General features: G+C 46.4%; 1 protein-coding gene across 1 annotated transcript; it reads right to left on the reverse strand.

Annotated features, from left to right (window-relative positions):
• Positions 1-613: 613 nt before the first annotated feature.
• On the reverse strand, positions 614-2,021 carry LOC139365218 (GTP-binding protein Rhes-like). The gene is made up of 2 exons (XM_071102715.1): positions 1,337-2,021; positions 614-1,140 (listed from the first exon to the last, which is right to left on the reverse strand). Exons 1-2 carry the CDS (start codon positions 2,019-2,021, stop codon positions 614-616), a joined length of 1,212 nt encoding a protein of 403 aa, XP_070958816.1.
• Between the last annotated feature and the right edge of the window lie 19,219 nt (positions 2,022-21,240).

Below are 21,240 nucleotides of genomic sequence, written 5' to 3' on the forward strand. Positions count from 1 at the left end.
GTGCCCACCGGAGAGATGTTATAGAACCTAGCACCCCTGCAGGCTTTTACCACCCACGTACTTTCCATGTGAATCTGTCCATAAATGGTAATCCTACGTATTTGATATGAAGCTTTGTAGTTCTGTTGATAGAGAATGGCGCTTGCAACGCCAGGCTAGTTGTTTCGATACCTGGGACCACCCACATGTAACATTTATGCACACATGGATGTAAGTCGCTCTGGATTCCATTTAAAGTGTCTGTTAAATGGAATATATATATATATATATATATATATATATATATATATATATAACCAATACCTATAAAGAGTCAATTGTTTGATATCAATCACTTGTGTAAAATTGTCTTTGATGTTTTTTTAACATAGCAGAAGCCCAAAGCGAGATTCAACTAAATGTAAAATGATAGGCTAACTAAAATATCACAACACAACTCATATTAATATGATAATATATATTTTTATTATTTCACAGTACACAAATAAAATCTACATTTACACAGTTGGCTCAACTGGTCCAGCCAGTAGCCTAAAGCAGAGTATAACTCTTGACATAGTGGTTATATATTGTAATACTACAATATGTGTATTGTACTGAGAAGTCCCTCAATTCATTGAATTTGACACTTCTCTATGGGTTTGCTCCGTTTAGTGGGGCTGGGGCCCATTACCAGCTGTAGGTCGCTGTTAAAGCTGGGGCGGCGGGCCAGTGGATAAACCGCACCGCAAGGCGCGTCTGGAACCAACGCACGGCTCCGTCTGCCGCAACGGCTTCTGCTGGTGCTCAGCGCCTGGTAGGTACGTATAGAGATCTCGCGGTGCTGCGACGGACGCGTCTCGGTAGGGAGACCGCCTAGCTTGACAAGGGCTTGGAACATCTCTTCTAGACTGGTACTGTCTTTGGCTGATGTCTCAAAGAGCGCCGTGTCCTCCCCAAGAGCTCGGAACATCTCCGGGCGACTGATGACCCTCTCCGCCTCTAAGTCCACTTTGTTGCCGCATATCACTATGGGAACCCGGGCATTCTCTCTGAGCTTCATCAGCTTGGTCTTGGCTGCTATTATCTCTTTGCGCAGTGTGTACACCTCTTTGAAGGAGTCTCTGTCATCCACACTGAACACCAGGAGAAATATGTCACCTGTTGTAGAGAAGAGTACAGATTTAGTGATTTAATTCAATGCAACAACAAAAAACACTCACATTTATTTCCCAACTCAATGTATTAGATCAAGGCTATGCAAAGGCCAATTCAATGCACACTAAAACACTTTTCATTGTCCAACTAAATTAGATCTATACACAGTCAAAAGCCTATACACTCATAGCCTACACACCTGTCAGTATGGACAGCCTCCGTCTGGCGGGGAAGTCTCTCTCCTTCGCTGCGTCCAGGATATCAATCTGATAGGTTTCTCCTCGGATCTGGTACAACTTCCTGTGGAAGTCTTCTGCCGTGGGCTCGTACTGTTCCTCGAACCCGCCGCGCAGGAACCGCCTGAGAATGTTCGTCTTGCCCACTCTGGGCGCGCCGAGTACTACAACGCGCCGGCAGTTGCGGGGCTTGGTGAGACGCATCTCCTCCAGTGGCGCGGTGCATGCAGTCTGGTCCGGGAGGGTCAACGTCGCTAACGGGTCGAAGGATCTTCTTTTGGGGAACATTTCCGAGGATGTAGGCTGAGTGGTCCCCGTGCTGGAAGACCGGACCACCCTCGTCTTCTTGTCCGTGTGTCTCCAGTGCTCAGTGACCGTTTTAAAGATCCCTTTACTCGCCTTGGTCATGCTCGAGACCTTTTTGTATCGCATGAGGATTGTAGGTGATTGACAGTTGACACCTGTGACTTTGACATTGGGAAGCTGGTTGGAAATCGTTTGTTCAACATTATCGTCCATGTTGAGCTGGATCTGTGGATGCCCGGCAGTTGCACAAGAGCTGAACGTGTCGGCGGTGCCATCAACGGAAAGGTAGATTACTTTCTCTGCTGTGTTCACCTCCATGTTCCTTCCAGGCACGGGGATCATCCGGGGTGTCTGTTGTTACAGGTCTGTTACACCTGTTGCTTCACCATGTGATGCGTTGCAGTGGAGCGTTGCAGTGTGCGGAGAGGAGCGTCGGCGCGGGTATTTATAGAGTATGGCTGGGCAGATTGGTTACTACGTCATTAGAGAGAATCATCACATCGCGTTAACACTCTGCTCCTTTTATGGTAGTTTCATAGAAATAGCTGTAATCATGTGATATCAGTCAAGCGTAGGCTATAGCCTTCCAATTCACATGTCAGGGAAACGAATAGCTAAGGAGGATGGAGCACAGCTAGAGAGGGAGTACGGCTAGAGATGGAGATGGAGCACAGCTAGAGAGGGAGATGGAGCACAGCTAGAGATGGTGATGGAGCACAGCTAGAGATGGTGATGGAGCACGGCTAGAGATGGAGATGGAGCACAGCTAGAGATGGAGCACGGCTAGAGATGGAGCACGGCTAGAGATGGAGATGGAGCACAGCTAGAGATGGAGCACGGCTAGAGATGGAGCATGGCTAGAGATGGAGATGGAGCACAGCTAGAGATGGAGCACAGCTAGAGATGGAGCACAGCTAGAGATGGAGCACGGCTAGAGATGGAGATGGAGCACAGCTAGAGATGGAGATGGAGCACAGCTAGAGATGGAGATGGAGCACAGCTATAGATGGAGCACGGCTAGAGATGGAGATGGAGCACTGCTAGAGATGGAGCACAGCTAGCGATGGAGCACGGCTAGAGATGGAGCACGGCTAGAGATGGAGATGGAGCACAGCTAGAGATGGAGATGGAGCACAGCTAGAGAGGGAGCACGGCTAGAGATGGAGATATAGCACAGCTAGAGATGGAGCACAGCTAGAGAGGGATCACGGCTAGAGATGGAGCACAGCTAGAGATGGAGCACAGCTAGAGATGGAGATGGAGCACAGCTAGAGATGGAGATGGAGCACAGCTAGAGATGGAGCACAGAAAGAGATGGAGATGGAGCACAGCTAGAGATGGAGCACAGCTAGAGATGGAGATGGAGCACAGCTAGAGATGGAGCACAGCTAGAGATGGAGCACGGCTAGAGATGGAGCACGGATAGAGATGGAGCACAGCTAGAGATGGAGATGGAGCACAGCTAGAGATGGAGCACAGCTAGAGATGGAGCACGGCTAGAGATGGAGCACGGATAGAGATGGAGCACAGCTAGAGATGGAGCACGGATAGAGATGGAGATATAGCACAGCTAGAGATGGAGCACAGCTAGAGAGGGAGCACGGCTAGAGATGGAGATATAGCACAGCTAGAGATGGAGCACAGCTAGAGAGGGATCACGGCTAGAGATGGAGCACAGCTAGAGATGGAGCACAGCTAGAGATGGAGATGGAGCACAGCTAGAGATGGAGATGGAGCACAGCTAGAGATGGAGCACAGCAAGAGATGGAGATGGAGCACAGCTAGAGATGGAGCACAGCTAGAGATGGAGATGGAGCACAGCTAGAGATGGAGCACAGCTAGAGATGGAGCACGGCTAGAGATGGAGCACGGATAGAGATGGAGCACAGCTAGAGATGGAGCACGGATAGAGATGGAGCATGGATAGAGATGGAGCACAGCTAGAGATGGAGATGGAGCACAGCTAGAGATGGAGCACAGCTAGAGATGGAGCACGGCTAGAGATGGAGCACGGATAGAGATGGAGCACAGCTAGAGATGGAGCACAGCTAGAGATGGAGCTAGAGATGGAGATGGAGCACGGCTAGAGATGGTGCACGGCTAGAGATGGAGATGGAGCACAGCTAGAGATGGAGCACAGCTAGAGGTGGAGCACAGCTAGAGATGGAGATGGAGCACAGCTAGAGATGGAGCACAGCTAGAGATGGAGATGGAGCACAGCTAGAGATGGAGCACAGCTAGAGATGGAGCACAGCTAGAGATGGAGCACAGCTAGAGATGGAGCACAGCTAGAGATGGAGCACAGCTAGAGATGGAGATGGAGCACAGCTAGAGATGGAGTATAGTTAGGTTTTTTGGGGGGTATAATTAGGGTATATGGGGTATAATTAGAGGTATATGGGGTATATTTAGAGGTATATGGGGTATATTTAGGGGTATATGGGGTATATTTAGAGGTATATGGGGTATATTTAGAGGTATATGGGGTATAATTCGGGGTAAATGGGGTATAGTTAGGGGGTATATGGGGTGTAATTAGGGGTATATGGGGTATAATTAGGGGTATATGGGGTATATTTAGAGGTATATGGGGTATATTTAGAGGTATATGGGGTATATTTAGAGGTATATGGGGTATATTTAGAGGTATATGGGGTATATTTAGGGGTATAGTTAGGGGTGTAATTAGGGGTATATGGGGTATAATTAGGGGTATATCGGGTATAATTCAGGGTAAATGGGGTATAATTCAGGGTAAATGGGGTATATTTAGAGGTATATGGGGTATAATTAGGGGTATATGGGGTATATTTAGGGGTATATGGGGTATATTTAGAGGTATATGGGGTATATTTAGACATTAGATTTGGGCTATTTCTGGACATCCGATGAGACGTGGGCGACGGGACCCCCCTGGCCCTGTTCTCCCCTCTCTCTGTAATAATGTGAAGGCTCTCTACCCACATCATCCAGCTAGCTAGTCATCATGGGTCCTGGGGGCTTACGCGTAGGTGGGGAATGTTCCTGGAGAAAAGTGACAGATCATCATTCACCATGTGCACACAGGCATTGTGTTTCCCCTGTATGGTACACTGCAGTAAACAGCATTGTGTTTCCCCTGTATGGTACACTGCAGTAAACAGCATTGTGTTTCTCCTGTATGGTACACTGCAGTAAACAGCATAGTGTTTCCCCTGTATGGTACACTGCAGTAAACAGCATTGTGTTTCCCCTGTATGGTACACTGCAGTAAACAGCATTGTGTTTCTCCTGTATGGTACACTGCAGTAACAGGCATAGTGTTTCTCCTGTATGGTACACTGCAGTAAACAGCATAGTGTTTCCCCTGTATGGTACACTGCAGTAAACAGCATTGTGTTTCCCCTGTATGGTACACTGCAGTAAACAGCATTGTGTTTCTCCTGTATGGTACACTGCAGTAACAGGCATAGTGTTTCCCCTGTATGGTACACTGCAGTAACAGGCATAGTGTTTCCCCTGTATGGTACACTGCAGTAACAGGCATAGTGTTTCTCCTGTATGGTACACTGCAGTAAACAGCATAGTGTTTCCCCTGTATGGTACACTGCAGTAACAGCATTGTGTTTCCCCTGTATGGTACACTGCAGTAACAGGCATAGTGTTTCCCCTGTATGGTACACTGCAGTAAACAGCATAGTGTTTCTCCTGTATGGTACACTGCAGTAACAGGCATAGTGTTTCCCCTGTATAGTACACTGCAGTAAACAGCATTGTGTTTCCCCTGTATGGTACACTGCAGTAAACAGCATAGTGTTTCTCCTGTATGGTACACTGCAGTAACAGGCATAGTGTTTCTCCTGTATGGTACACTGCAGTAAACAGCATTGTGTTTCCCCTGTATGGTACACTGCAGTAAACAGCATTGTGTTTCCCCTGTATGGTACACTGCAGTAACAGGCATAGTGTTTCCCCTGTATGGTACACTGCAGTAACAGCATAGTGTTTCTCCTGTATGGTACACTGCAGTAAACAGCATTGTGTTTCCCCTGTATGGTACACTGCAGTAAACAGCATTGTGTTTCCCCTGTATGGTACACTGCAGTAAACAGCATAGTGTTTTCCCCTGTATGGTACACTGCAGTAAACAGCATTGTGTTTCCCCTGTATGGTACACTGCAGTAAACAGCATAGTGTTTTCCCCTGTATGGTACACTGCAGTAACAGGCATAGTGTTTCTCCTGTATGGTACACTGCAGTAAACAGCATAGTGTTTCTCCTGTATGGTACACTGCAGTAAACAGCATTGTGTTTCCCCTGTATGGTACACTGCAGTAAACAGCATAGTGTTTCCCCTGTATGGTACACTGCAGTAAACAGCATTGTGTTTCCCCTGTATGGTACACTACAGTAAACAGCATTGTGTTTCCCCTGTATGGTACACTGCAGTAAACAGCATAGTGTTTCCCCTGTATGGTACACTACAGTAAACAGCATTGTGTTTCCCCTGTATGGTACACTACAGTAAACAGCATAGTGTTTCCCCTGTATGGTACACTGCAGTAACAGGCATTGTGTTTCCCCTGTATGGTACACTGCAGTAACAGGCATAGTGTTTCCCCTGTATGGTACACTGCAGTAAACAGCATAGTGTTTCCCCTGTATGGTACACTGCAGTAAACAGCATAGTGTTTCTCCTGTATGGTACACTGCAGTAAACAGCATAGTGTTTCTCCTGTATGGTACACTGCAGTAAACAGCATTGTGTTTCCCCTGTATGGTACACTACAGTAAACAGCATAGTGTTTCCCCTGTATGGTACACTGCAGTAACAGCATAGTGTTTCCCCTGTATGGTACACTGCAGTAAACAGCATAGTGTTTCCCCTGTATGGTACACTGCAGTAAACAGCATTGTGTTTCTCCTGTATGGTACACTGCAGTAACAGGCATAGTGTTTCTCCTGTATGGTACACTGCAGTAACAGGCATAGTGTTTCTCCTGTATGGTACACTGCAGTAACAGGCATAGTGTTTCTCCTGTATGGTACACTGCAGTAACAGGCATAGTGTTTCTCCTGTATGGTACACTGCAGTAACAGGCATTGTGTTTCTCCTGTATGGTACACTGCAGTAAACAGCATAGTGTTTCCCCTGTATGGTACACTGCAGTAAACAGCATAGTGTTTCTCCTGTATGGTACACTGCAGTAACAGGCATAGTGTTTCTCCTGTATGGTACACTGCAGTAACAGGCATAGTGTTTCTCCTGTATGGTACACTACAGTAACAGGCATAGTGTTTCTCCTGTATGGTACACTGCAGTAACAGGCATAGTGTTTCTCCTGTATGGTACACTGCAGTAACAGGGATAGTGTTTCCCCTGTATGGTACACTGCAGTAAACAGCATTGTGTTTCTCCTGTATGGTACACTGCAGTAACAGGCATAGTGTTTCCCCTGTATGGTACACTGCAGTAACAGGCATAGTGTTTCCCCTGTATGGTACACTGCAGTAACAGGCATAGTGTTTCTCCTGTATGGTACACTGCAGTAAACAGCATAGTGTTTCCCCTGTATGGTACACTGCAGTAACAGCATTGTGTTTCCCCTGTATGGTACACTGCAGTAACAGGCATAGTGTTTCCCCTGTATGGTACACTGCAGTAAACAGCATAGTGTTTCTCCTGTATGGTACACTGCAGTAACAGGCATAGTGTTTCCCCTGTATAGTACACTGCAGTAAACAGCATTGTGTTTCCCCTGTATGGTACACTGCAGTAAACAGCATAGTGTTTCTCCTGTATGGTACACTGCAGTAACAGGCATAGTGTTTCTCCTGTATGGTACACTGCAGTAAACAGCATTGTGTTTCCCCTGTATGGTACACTGCAGTAAACAGCATTGTGTTTCCCCTGTATGGTACACTGCAGTAACAGGCATAGTGTTTCCCCTGTATGGTACACTGCAGTAACAGCATAGTGTTTCTCCTGTATGGTACACTGCAGTAAACAGCATTGTGTTTCCCCTGTATGGTACACTGCAGTAAACAGCATTGTGTTTCCCCTGTATGGTACACTGCAGTAAACAGCATAGTGTTTTCCCCTGTATGGTACACTGCAGTAAACAGCATTGTGTTTCCCCTGTATGGTACACTGCAGTAAACAGCATAGTGTTTTCCCCTGTATGGTACACTGCAGTAACAGGCATAGTGTTTCTCCTGTATGGTACACTGCAGTAAACAGCATAGTGTTTCTCCTGTATGGTACACTGCAGTAAACAGCATTGTGTTTCCCCTGTATGGTACACTGCAGTAAACAGCATAGTGTTTCCCCTGTATGGTACACTGCAGTAAACAGCATTGTGTTTCCCCTGTATGGTACACTACAGTAAACAGCATTGTGTTTCCCCTGTATGGTACACTGCAGTAAACAGCATAGTGTTTCCCCTGTATGGTACACTACAGTAAACAGCATTGTGTTTCCCCTGTATGGTACACTACAGTAAACAGCATAGTGTTTCCCCTGTATGGTACACTGCAGTAACAGGCATTGTGTTTCCCCTGTATGGTACACTGCAGTAACAGGCATAGTGTTTCCCCTGTATGGTACACTGCAGTAAACAGCATAGTGTTTCCCCTGTATGGTACACTGCAGTAAACAGCATAGTGTTTCTCCTGTATGGTACACTGCAGTAAACAGCATAGTGTTTCTCCTGTATGGTACACTGCAGTAAACAGCATTGTGTTTCCCCTGTATGGTACACTACAGTAAACAGCATAGTGTTTCCCCTGTATGGTACACTGCAGTAACAGCATAGTGTTTCCCCTGTATGGTACACTGCAGTAAACAGCATAGTGTTTCCCCTGTATGGTACACTGCAGTAAACAGCATTGTGTTTCTCCTGTATGGTACACTGCAGTAACAGGCATAGTGTTTCTCCTGTATGGTACACTGCAGTAACAGGCATAGTGTTTCTCCTGTATGGTACACTGCAGTAACAGGCATAGTGTTTCTCCTGTATGGTACACTGCAGTAACAGGCATAGTGTTTCTCCTGTATGGTACACTGCAGTAACAGGCATTGTGTTTCTCCTGTATGGTACACTGCAGTAAACAGCATAGTGTTTCCCCTGTATGGTACACTGCAGTAAACAGCATAGTGTTTCTCCTGTATGGTACACTGCAGTAACAGGCATAGTGTTTCTCCTGTATGGTACACTGCAGTAACAGGCATAGTGTTTCTCCTGTATGGTACACTACAGTAACAGGCATAGTGTTTCTCCTGTATGGTACACTGCAGTAACAGGCATAGTGTTTCTCCTGTATGGTACACTGCAGTAACAGGGATAGTGTTTCCCCTGTATGGTACACTGCAGTAAACAGCATTGTGTTTCTCCTGTATGGTACACTGCAGTAAACAGCATTGTGTTTCCCCTGTATGGTACACTGCAGTAACAGGCATAGTGTTTCCCCTGTATGGTACACTGCAGTAACAGCATAGTGTTTCCCCTGTATGGTACACTGCAGTAACAGGCATAGTGTTTCCCCTGTATGGTACACTGCAGTAAACAGCATAGTGTTTTCCCCTGTATGGTACACTGCAGTAAACAGCATTGTGTTTCTCCTGTATGGTACACTGCAGTAAACAGCATTGTGTTTCCCCTGTATGGTACACTGCAGTAACAGGCATAGTGTTTCCCCTGTATGGTACACTGCAGTAACAGCATTGTGTTTCCCCTGTATGGTACACTGCAGTAAACAGCATAGTGTTTCCCCTGTATGGTACACTGCAGTAAACAGCATAGTGTTTCTCCTGTATGGTACACTGCAGTAAACAGCATAGTGTTTCTCCTGTATGGTACACTGCAGTAACAGGCATAGTGTTTCTCCTGTATGGTACACTACAGTAACAGGCATTGTGTTTCTCCTGTATGGTACACTGCAGTAAACAGCATAGTGTTTCTCCTGTATGGTACACTGCAGTAAACAGCATTGTGTTTCCCCTGTATGGTACACTGCAGTAACAGGCATAGTGTTTCCCCTGTATGGTACACTGCAGTAACAGGCATAGTGTTTCCCCTGTATGGTACACTGCAGTAAACAGCATAGTGTTTCTCCTGTATGGTACACTGCAGTAACAGGCATAGTGTTTCTCCTGTATGGTACACTGCAGTAAACAGCATTGTGTTTCTCCTGTATGGTACACTGCAGTAACAGCATTGTGTTTCTCCTGTATGGTACACTGCAGTAAACAGCATAGTGTTTCTCCTGTATGGTACACTGCAGTAAACAGCATAGTGTTTCTCCTGTATGGTACACTGCAGTAAACAGCATAGTGTTTCTCCTGTATGGTACACTGCAGTAACAGCATTGTGTTTCTCCTGTATGGTACACTGCAGTAAACAGCATAGTGTTTCTCCTGTATGGTACACTGCAGTAAACAGCATAGTGTTTCTCCTGTATGGTACACTGCAGTAAACAGCATTGTGTTTCTCCTGTATGGTACACTGCAGTAAACAGCATAGTGTTTCTCCTGTATGGTACACTGCAGTAAACAGCATTGTGTTTCCCCTGTATGGTACACTGCAGTAAACAGCATAGTGTTTCTCCTGTATGGTACACTGCAGTAAACAGCATTGTGTTTCCCCTGTATGGTACACTGCAGTAAACAGCATAGTGTTTCTCCTGTATGGTACACTGCAGTAAACAGCATTGTGTTTCTCCTGTATGGTACACTGCAGTAAACAGCATAGTGTTTCTCCTGTATGGTACACTGCAGTAAACAGCATAGTGTTTCTCCTGTATGGTACACTGCAGTAAACAGCATTGTGTTTCTCCTGTATGGTACACTGCAGTAAACAGCATTGTGTTTCCCCTGTATGGTACACTGCAGTAACAGGCATAGTGTTTCTCCTGTATGGTACACTGCAGTAACAGGCATAGTGTTTCTCCTGTATGGTACACTGCAGTAACAGGCATTGTGTTTCTCCTGTATGGTACACTGCAGTAAACAGCATAGTGTTTCTCCTGTATGGTACACTGCAGTAACAGCATTGTGTTTCTCCTGTATGGTACACTGCAGTAAACAGCATTGTGTTTCCCCTGTATGGTACACTGCAGTAAACAGCATAGTGTTTCTCCTGTATGGTACACTGCAGTAACAGGCATAGTGTTTCCCCTGTATGGTACACTGCAGTAAACAGCATAGTGTTTCTCCTGTATGGTACACTGCAGTAACAGGCATAGTGTTTCCCCTGTATGGTACACTGCAGTAAACAGCATAGTGTTTCCCCTGTATGGTACACTGCAGTAACAGCATAGTGTTTCTCCTGTATGGTACACTGCAGTAACAGACATTGTGTTTCTCCTGTATGGTACACTGCAGTAACAGGCATAGTGTTTCTCCTGTATGGTACACTGCAGTAACAGGCATAGTGTTTCTCCTGTATGGTACACTGCAGTAACAGGCATAGTGTTTCTCCTGTATGGTACACTGCAGTAACAGCAGTGTGTTTCTCCTGTATGGTACACTGCAGTAACAGGCATTGTGTTTCTCCTGTATGGTACACTGCAGTAAACAGCATAGTGTTTCTCCTGTATGGTACACTGCAGTAAACAGCATTGTGTTTCTCCTGTATGGTACACTGCAGTAAACAGCATTGTGTTTCTCCTGTATGGTACACTGCAGTAACAGGCATAGTGTTTCCCCTGTATGGTACACTGCAGTAACAGGCATAGTGTTTCTCCTGTATGGTACACTGCAGTAACAGCATAGTGTTTCTCCTGTATGGTACACTGCAGTAACAGACATTGTGTTTCTCCTGTATGGTACACTGCAGTAAACAGCATTGTGTTTCTCCTGTATGGTACACTGCAGTAACAGACATTGTGTTTCTCCTGTATGGTACACTGCAGTAAACAGCATTGTGTTTCTCCTGTATGGTACACTGCAGTAACAGGCATAGTGTTTCTCCTGTATGGTACACTGCAGTAAACAGCATAGTGTTTCCCCTGTATGGTACACTGCAGTAACAGGCATAGTGTTTCTCCTGTATGGTACACTGCAGTAAACAGCATTGTGTTTCCCCTGTATGGTACACTGCAGTAAACAGCATTGTGTTTCTCCTGTATGGTACACTGCAGTAACAGGCATAGTGTTTCCCCTGTATGGTACACTGCAGTAACAGGCATAGTGTTTCTCCTGTATGGTACACTGCAGTAAACAGCATAGTGTTTCTCCTGTATGGTACACTGCAGTAACAGGCATAGTGTGTCTCCTGTATGGTACACTGCAGTAAACAGCATAGTGTTTCCCCTGTATGGTACACTGCAGTAAACAGCATTGTGTTTCCCCTGTATGGTACACTGCAGTAAACAGCATTGTGTTTCTCCTGTATGGTACACTGCAGTAACAGGCATAGTGTTTCTCCTGTATGGTACACTGCAGTAACAGGCATAGTGTTTCTCCTGTATGGTACACTGCAGTAATTTAGATCATCGTTATCTGTCTGTGGTCACTAATTGGTTTCCTAATGGTTCAGCTAATTTGTGTGCTATAAAAATGTATTAAATTAGACTTTTCAAAAGCATCACAGTATGTCCATGATGGACGGGGTTAGGGTTTATGTGGGAAATAAAGGCATCACAGTATTTCCATGATGGACAGGGTTAGGGTTTATGTGGGAAATAAAGGGAGCACAGTATTTCCATGATGGACGGGGTTAGGGTTTATGTGGGAAATCAAGGCATCACAGTATTTCCATGATGGACGGGGTTAGGGTTTATGTGGGAAATAAAGGGAGCACAGTATTTCCATGATGGACGGGGTTAGGGTTTATGTGGGAAATAAAGGGAGCACAGTATGTCCATGATGGACGGGGTTAGGGTTTATGTGGGAAATAAAGGGAGCACAGTATTTCCATGATGGACGGGGTTAGGGTTTATGTGGGAAATAAAGGGAGCACAGTATTTCCATGATGGACGGGGTTAGGGTTTATGTGGGAAATAAAGGGAGCACAGTATTTCCATGATGGACGGGGTTAGGGTTTATGTGGGAAATAAAGGGAGCACAGTATTTCCATGATGGACAGGGTTAGGGTTTATGTGGGAAATAAAGGGAGCACAGTATTTCCATGATGGACGGGGTTAGGGTTTATGTGGGAAATAAAGGGAGCACAGTATTTCCATGATGGACGGGGTTAGGGTTTATGTGGGAAATAAAGGGAGCACAGTATTTCAATGATGGACGGGGTTAGGGTTTATGTGGGAAATAAAGGGAGCACAGTATTTCCATGATGGACGGGGTTAGGGTTTATGTGGGAAATAAAGGGAGCACAGTATTTCCATGATGGACGGGGTTAGGGTTTATGTGGGAAATCAAGGCATCACAGTATTTCCATGATGGACAGGGTTAGGGTTTATGTGGGAAATAAAGGGAGCACAGTATTTCCATGATGGACAGGGTTAGGGTTTATGTGGGAAATAAAGGGAGCACAGTATTTCCATGATGGACGGGGTTAGGGTTTATGTGGGAAATAAAGGGAGCACAGTATTTCCATGATGGACAGGGTTAGGGTTTATGTGGGAAATAAAGGGAGCACAGTATTTCCATGATGGACGGGGTTAGGGTTTATGTGGGAAATAAAGGGAGCACAGTATTTCCATGATGGACGGGGTTAGGGTTTATGTGGGAAATAAAGGGAGCACAGTATTTCAATGATGGACGGGGTTAGGGTTTATGTGGGAAATAAAGGGAGCACAGTATTTCCATGATGGACGGGGTTAGGGTTTATGTGGGAAATAAAGGGAGCACAGTATTTCCATGATGGACGGGGTTAGGGTTTATGTGGGAAATCAAGGCATCACAGTATTTCCATGATGGACAGGGTTAGGGTTTATGTGGGAAATAAAGGGAGCACAGTATTTCCATGATGGACAGGGTTAGGGTTTATGTGGGAAATAAAGGGAGCACAGTATGTCCATGATGGACGGGGTTAGGGTTTATGTGGGAAATAAAGGCATCACAGTATGTCCATGATGGACAGGGTTAGGGTTTATGTGGGAAATAAAGGCATCACAGTATGTCCATGATGGACGGGGTTAGGGTTTATGTGGGAAATAAAGGCATCACAGTATGTCCATGATGGACGGGGTTAGGGTTTATGTGGGAAATAAAGGGAGCACAGTATGTCCATGATGGACGGGGTTAGGGTTTATGTGGGAAATAAAGGCATCACAGTATGTCCATGATGGACGGGGTTAGGGTTTATGTGGGAAATAAAGGCATCACAGTATGTCCATGATGGACAGGGTTAGGGTTTATGTGGGAAATAAAGGCATCACAGTATGTCCATGATGGACGGGGTTAGGGTTTATGTGGGAAATAAAGGCATCACAGTATGTCCATGATGGACAGGGTTAGGGTTTATGTGGGAAATAAAGGCATCACAGTATGTCCATGATGGACGGGGTTAGGGTTTATGTGGGAAATAAAGGCATCACAGTATGTCCATGATGGACAGGGTTAGGGTTTATGTGGGAAATCAAGGCATCACAGTATGTCCATGATGGACGGGGTTAGGGTTTATGTGGGAAATCAAGGCATCACAGTATTTCCATGATGGACAGGGTTAGGGTTTATGTGGGAAATCAAGGCATCACAGTATTTCCATGATGGACAGGGTTAGGGTTTATGTGGGAAATCAAGGCATCACAGTATTTCCATGATGGACAGGGTTAGGGTTTATGTGGGAAATCAAGGCATCACAGTATGTCCATGATGGACGGGGTTAGGGTTTATGTGGGAAATCAAGGCATCACAGTATGTCCATGATGGACGGGGTTAGGGTTTATGTGGGAAATCAAGGCATCACAGTATGTCCATGATGGACGGGGTTAGGGTTTATGTGGGAAATCAAGGCATCACAGTATGTCCATGATGGACGGGGTTAGGGTTTATGTGGGAAATCAAGGGAGCACAGTATTTCCATGATGGACGGGGTTAGGGTTTATGTGGGAAATCAAGGCATCACAGTATGTCCATGATGGACGGGGTTAGGGTTTATGTGGGAAATCAAGGGAGCACAGTATTTCCATGATGGACGGGGTTAGGGTTTATGTGGGAAATCAAGGCATCACAGTATGTCCATGATGGACGGGGTTAGGGTTTATGTGGGAAATCAAGGCATCACAGTATGTCCATGATGGACGGGGTTAGGGTTTATGTGGGAAATCAAGGCATCACAGTATGTCCATGATGGACGGGGTTAGGGTTTATGTGGGAAATCAAGGCATCACAGTATGTCCATGATGGACGGGGTTAGGGTTTATGTGGGAAATCAAGGCATCACAGTATGTCCATGATGGACGGGGTTAGGGTTTATGTGGGAAATCAAGGCATCACAGTATGTCCATGATGGACGGGGTTAGGGTTTATGTGGGAAATCAAGGCATCACAGTATGTCCATGATGGACGGGGTTAGGGTTTATGTGGGAAATCAAGGCATCACAGTATGTCCATGATGGACGGGGTTAGGGTTTATGTGGGAAATCAAGGGAGCAAATTAAAAAGCATCACGTTGTTTGCAACATGAAATAATTATTCTCTGTGAAGTCCCAGGATCAGTGTCCCACCCAGTAGTAAAGGATCAGTGTCCCACCCAGTAGTAAAGGATCAGTGTCCCACCCAGTAGTAAAGGATCAGTGTTTAATGCTGCAGTAAAGGATCAGTGTCCCAAGCAGTAGTAAAGGATCAGTGTCCCATGCAGAAGTACAACAACAACAGGTTGGTCTATTTGCTGTGGCTGGTTGTTATCAACCTTGCAGCTCAATAGTTCTAGTGCTTTCTGCCGTGTGACACATGATGTTTTTGAGCCTCATCTTGTTCAGTGTTCACTGTGATCACGTCTTTCACAGGCCACTTACATTATCCCTTCTGTGGAGAGACTTCGGCTAGCGTCCCAAATGCCAGCCTATTTCCTATATAGTGCTCTACTTTTGACCGGGGCCAATGGGGCTTGGAATAGGGTGCCATTTGTGACAGACGCCTTAAATATTCACTTAACACCCTCACGGGCTGCTATGAATCTGATGCAGTCGCTCTTTAGAACCGAGGTGATAAACTGGACCATATTTGATTGTGTCATAATGGATGCATTCCAAATGGCACCTCTAAATGTTCTACTCCCAGTGCACTACTTCAGACCAGTGGTAGTGCACTGCGTAGGGAATAGGGTGCCATATTGGGATGCAGACACCATCTCACATTCAGAGAGGGAAGAAAGAGCACATCGTGTCCATACTTCACATTACATAATGGAGGTTCAGAACCCAGCCAGTGGGTTGTATTTCAATGATAGGCCTCTACACTGTTCAAGACAACACCGCCCAGCGATGAGTCATCCAACTAGTAATCGTAAAGGAAGAACAGTAATGTGATTTAGCAGTCACCTACAATTACCTGAGAAAAACAACAGAAAGACACAACAACAGATCTGTCCCTCAATTTGCTGTCTCTGTCATATCCATCAATATGTTCTTCTTTCTCACAAATGCTTTCTCTCTCTCTCTCTGTCTACATCAGTGGGTCTAGTGGGAACACTTTGATTGTGACACCTGTTGTGCCTGTATGTCCAGGGGGGAACACTTTGATTGTGACACCTGTTGTGCCTGTATGTCCAGGGGGGGACACTTTGATTGTGACACCTGTTGTCCCTGTATGTCCAGGGGGGAACACTTTGATTGTGACACCTGTTGTGCCTGTATGTCCAGAGGGGGAACACTTTGACCATGACACCTGCTGTGCCTGGTCATCCGTGGGAAAATCAACATGTGACAGAGAAGGACGCATCATCATCATCATCACATGAAAAGGAGAGACGACACCATGACATCACACCTCTTTTTGAACACATCACTGGAAAGGAGCAACAGGCCTACAGGAACAGAACCTCAGTAATGTTACATGTTGGGTCCTGAGTCTGTCCAGACTATGTTCCAGCTACTGTCTGATCCCAGAAGATGTCAAATGCTGCACCTAGATTAAAAGCAGAGAACATTCTGGGCCAGTGTGCTGCACCTAGGTTAAAAGCAGAGAGCATTCTGGGCCAGTGTGCTGCACCTAGGATAAAAGCAGAGAACATTCTGGGCCAGAAGCACCTAGGTTAAAAGTAGAGAACATTCTGGGCCAGAATGTACCTAGATTAAAAGCAGAGAGCATTCTGGGCCAGTGTGTTGCACCTAGGTTAAAAGCAGAGAACATTCTGGGCCAGAATGCACCTAGGTTAAAAGCAGAGAACATTCTGGGCCAGAATGCACCTAGGTTAAAAGCAGAGAACATTCTGGGCCAGAATGTACCTAGGTTAAAAGCAGAGAACATTCTGTGCCAGTGTGCTGCACCTAGGTTAAAAGCAGAGAACATTCTGGGCCAGTGTGCTGCACCTAGGTTAAAAGCAGAGAACATTCTGGGCCAGTGTGTTGCACCTAGGTTAAAAGCAGAGAACATTCTGGGCCAGTGTGCTGCACCTAGGTTAAAAGCAGAGAACATTCTGGGCCAGTGTGCTGCACCTAGGTTAAAAGCAGAGAACATTCTGGGCCAGAATGCACCTAGGTTAAGAGCAGAGAACATTCTTGGCTAGAATGCACCTAGGTTAAAAGCAGAGAACATTCTGGGCCAGAATGCACCTAGGTTAAAAGCAGAGAACATTCTGGGCCAGTGTGCAAGCAGAGAACATTCTGGGCCAGAATGCACCTAGGTTAAAAGCAGAGAACATTCTGGGCCAGAATGCACCTAGGTTAAAAGCAGAGAACATTCTGGGCCAGAAGCACCTAGGTTAAAAGCAGAGAACATTCTGGGCCAGTGTGCTGCACCCTACTCTTGGAGAAGTCACACATTCAAACACTTTGACGTCAATGAAAAACCAACTGACACTCTCTACTGAAATGTTTCTTTTATTTCAGAAATATACTTTCTATCTGCTAAAAGCATAGTCTGTGGAGAGTCTGGGTAAACCAGCCCTGTAGAGTAGGATTGACTGTTGAAGGTTTTTGGATTACAGATCGTGAGGTACAGACAATGCCTTGCAGTTTCACATTAGGTGTGTAAACCATCTGTGTAAATCAGATATTGGAGTAGAGACAGAGTGACACACAATAACAGAACAGACTCAACAATATATCAAAACAACTACCCACTCCTCCAACCCTTTCTCCCTCTCCCCATGTCTCCCTCTCTCCATGTCTCCCTCTCCCCATCTCCCCATGTCTCCCTCTCCCCATGTCTCCCTCTCTCCATGTCTCCCTCTCTCCATGTCTCCCTCTCCCCATGTCTCCCTCTCTCCATGTCTCCCTCTCCCCATCTCGCCATGTCTCCCTCTCCCCATGTCTCCCTCTCTCCATGTCTCCCTCTCTCCATGTCTCCATCTCCCCATGTCTCCATCTCCCCATGTCTCCCTCTCCCCATGTCTCCCTCTCTCCATGTCTCCCTCTCTCCATGTCTCCCTCTCTCCATGTCTCCCTCTCCCCATGTCTCCCTCTCTCCATGTCTCCCTCTCTCCATGTCTCCCTCTCTCCATGTCTCCATCTCCCCATGTCTCCATCTCCCCATGTCTCCATCTCCCCATGTCTCCATCTCCCCATGTCTCCATCTCCCCATGTCTCCATCTCCCCATGTCTCCATCTCTCCATGTCTCCCTCTCACCATCTCTCATGTCTTCATCTCCCCATGTCTCCCTCTCCCCATGTCTCCCTCTCTCCATGTCTCCCTCTCCCCATGTCTCCCTCTCTCCATGTCTCCCTCTCCCCATCTCTCCATGTCTCCCTCTCCCCATGTCTCCATCTCTCCATGTCTCCCTCTCTCCATGTCTCCCTCTCTCCATGTCTCCCTCTCTCCATGTCTCCCTCTCCCCATGTCTCCCTCTCTCCATGTCTCCCTCTCTCCATGTCTCCCTCTCTCCATGTCTCCATCTCTCCATGTCTCCATCTCTCCATGTCTCCCTCTCCCCATCTCTCCATGTCTCCATCTCCCCATGTCTCCCTCTCACCATGTCTCCCTCTCTCCATGTCTCCCTCTCCCCATGTCTCCCTCTCTCCATGTCTCCCTCTCCCCATCTCTCCATGTCTCCCTCTCCCCATGTCTCCCTCTCTCCATGTCTCCCTCTCTCCATGTCTCCATCTCCCCATGTCTCCCTCTCCCCATGTCTCCCTCTCCCCATGTCTCCCTCTCTCCATGTCTCCCTCTCCCCATGTCTCCCTCTCTCCATGTCTCCCTCTCCCCATGTCTCCCTCTCTCCATGTCTCCCTCTCCCCATCTCTCCATGTCTCCCTCTCCCCATGTCTCCCTCTCCCCATGTCTCCCTCTCTCCATGTCTCCCTCTCTCCATGTCTCCATCTCCCCATGTCTCCCTCTCTCCATGTCTCCATCTCTCCATGTCTCCCTCTCTCCATGTCTCCATCTCTCCATGTCTCCATGTCTCCATGTCTCCCTCTCCCCATCTCTCCATGTCTCCATCTCCCCATGTCTCCCTCTCCCCAGGTCTCCCTCTCCCCATGTCTCCCTCTCTCCATGTCTCCCTCTCTCCATGTCTCCCTCTATCCATGTCTCCCTCTATCCATGTCTCCATCTCCCCATGTCTCCCTCTCTCCATGTCTCCCTCTCTCCATGTCTCCATGTCTCCATGTCTCCCTCTCTCCATGTCTCCATCTCTCCATGTCTCCCTCTCTCCATGTCTCCCTCTCTCCATCTCTCCATGTCTCCATGTCTCCCTCTCTCCATGTCTCCCTCTCTCCATGTCTCCATCTCCCCATGTCTCCATCTCTCCCTCTCCCCATCTCTCCATCTCCCCATGTCTCCATCTCTCCATGTCTCCATCTCCCCATGTCTCCATCTCCCCATGTCTCCATCTCCCCATGTCTCCATCTCCCCATGTCTCCATCTCCCCATGTCTCCATCTCCCCATGTCTCCATCTCCCCATCTCTCCATCTCCCCATCTCTCCATGTCTCCATCTCTCCATCTCTCCCTCTCTCCATCTCCTCTCCTTTATTCTAATCAAGGCCACTGTTTTTAACGAGTACACAGCACATAAGAGTTATTTTCTCCACACAGCCACACTGGTTGCATCCGAAATGGCACCCTATTCCCTATGTAGTGCACTACTTTTAGCCAAGGCCCATAGGACTCTGTTCAAATGTAGTGGACCATATAGAGAATAGGGTACCATTTGGAACAGACAGACAGTTGTTTTCTCCACACGCAACAGAGTAATGTGACTCAGTGTGCTCCTGATGGAGGAAAGGGAAGGTAGATCCATGTTGCCATGGAAACATCTCTCTTGTTGCTACGTCTCGGAACTCGAGGCTCCATTCTATCACCACTTCAACGTTCTGTCGCCTACTGAAGAGTCTAGAGGCCTGACACAAGCCCAGAACCCTTGTCCTTAAAGTGAAATCTGTAATAAACCATTTTTAAAATGTCAAACACATGTTTTTTTTATTTTTATGGTATGCTTGTGTACTTTGAGGTATTTGCCACCCACACAGGCCTATGGAAACAGTATAAAATACATTCAGTAGATATTCTGTGACATTTCAAACTCATTGAGGCTCATAATCTATGGTGTAAAGAGAGGAATCAGACAGTAGGATAGTCTGGTCAAGAGATTTGAACCGTGTCCCAAATGGCAAAATATTCCCTATATAGTGTACTACTTTATACCAGAGCACTATGGGTCCTGATCAAAAGCAGTGCACTATGTAGGGAATAGGGTGCCAGCCCTGGACTAAAGTTGTGCACTATGTAGGGAATAGGGTGCCAGCCCTGATTGAAAGTAGTGCACCCTATAGGGAATATGGTGCCAGCCCTGGTCTAAAGTTGTGCACTATGTAGGAAATAGGGTGCCAGCCCTGGACTAAAATTGTGCACTATGTAGGGAATAGGGTGCCAGCCCTGATCGAAAGTAGTGCACCCTATAGGGAATATGGTGCCAGCCCTGGTCTAAAGTTGTGCACTATGTAGGGAATAGGGTGCCAGCCCTGATCTAAAGTAGTGCACTATGTAGGGAATAGGGTGCCAGCCCTGATCTAAAGTAGTGCACTATGTAGGGAATAGGGTGCCATTTGTGCAAGTTGATGTTTATTGTCATGAATCTTTCCCTGGAGGCAGAACTGAGCAATTTCCAGCAAGATAGTCCAGCTGCAAAGTAAAAATTAGCTATATTGTACAAATTCATGAAAACAAAAATGAGCTTTTTAGTCTTAATTTAAGGTTTGGGTCAGACATTGGGGTTAGCAGTGTGGTTAAGGTTAGGGTCAGACATTGGGGTTAGCAGTGTGGTTAAGGTTAGGGTGAGACATTAGGGTTAGCAGTGTGGTTAAGGTTAGGGTGAGACATTGGGGTTAGCAGTGTGGTTAAGGTTAGGGTCAGACATTGGGGTTAGCAGTGTGGTTAAGGTTATCGTTAAGGTTTGGGTCAGACATTAGGGTTAGCAGTGTGGTTAAGGTTAGGGTCAGACATTAGGGTTAGCAGTGTGGTTAAGGTTATCGTTAAGGTTTGGGACAGACATTAGGGTTAGCAGTGTGGTTAAGGTTAG

The sequence above is a fragment of the Oncorhynchus clarkii genome, chromosome 13 (assembly GCF_045791955.1).
Source record: "Oncorhynchus clarkii lewisi isolate Uvic-CL-2024 chromosome 13, UVic_Ocla_1.0, whole genome shotgun sequence".
NCBI lineage: Eukaryota > Metazoa > Chordata > Actinopteri > Salmoniformes > Salmonidae > Oncorhynchus > Oncorhynchus clarkii.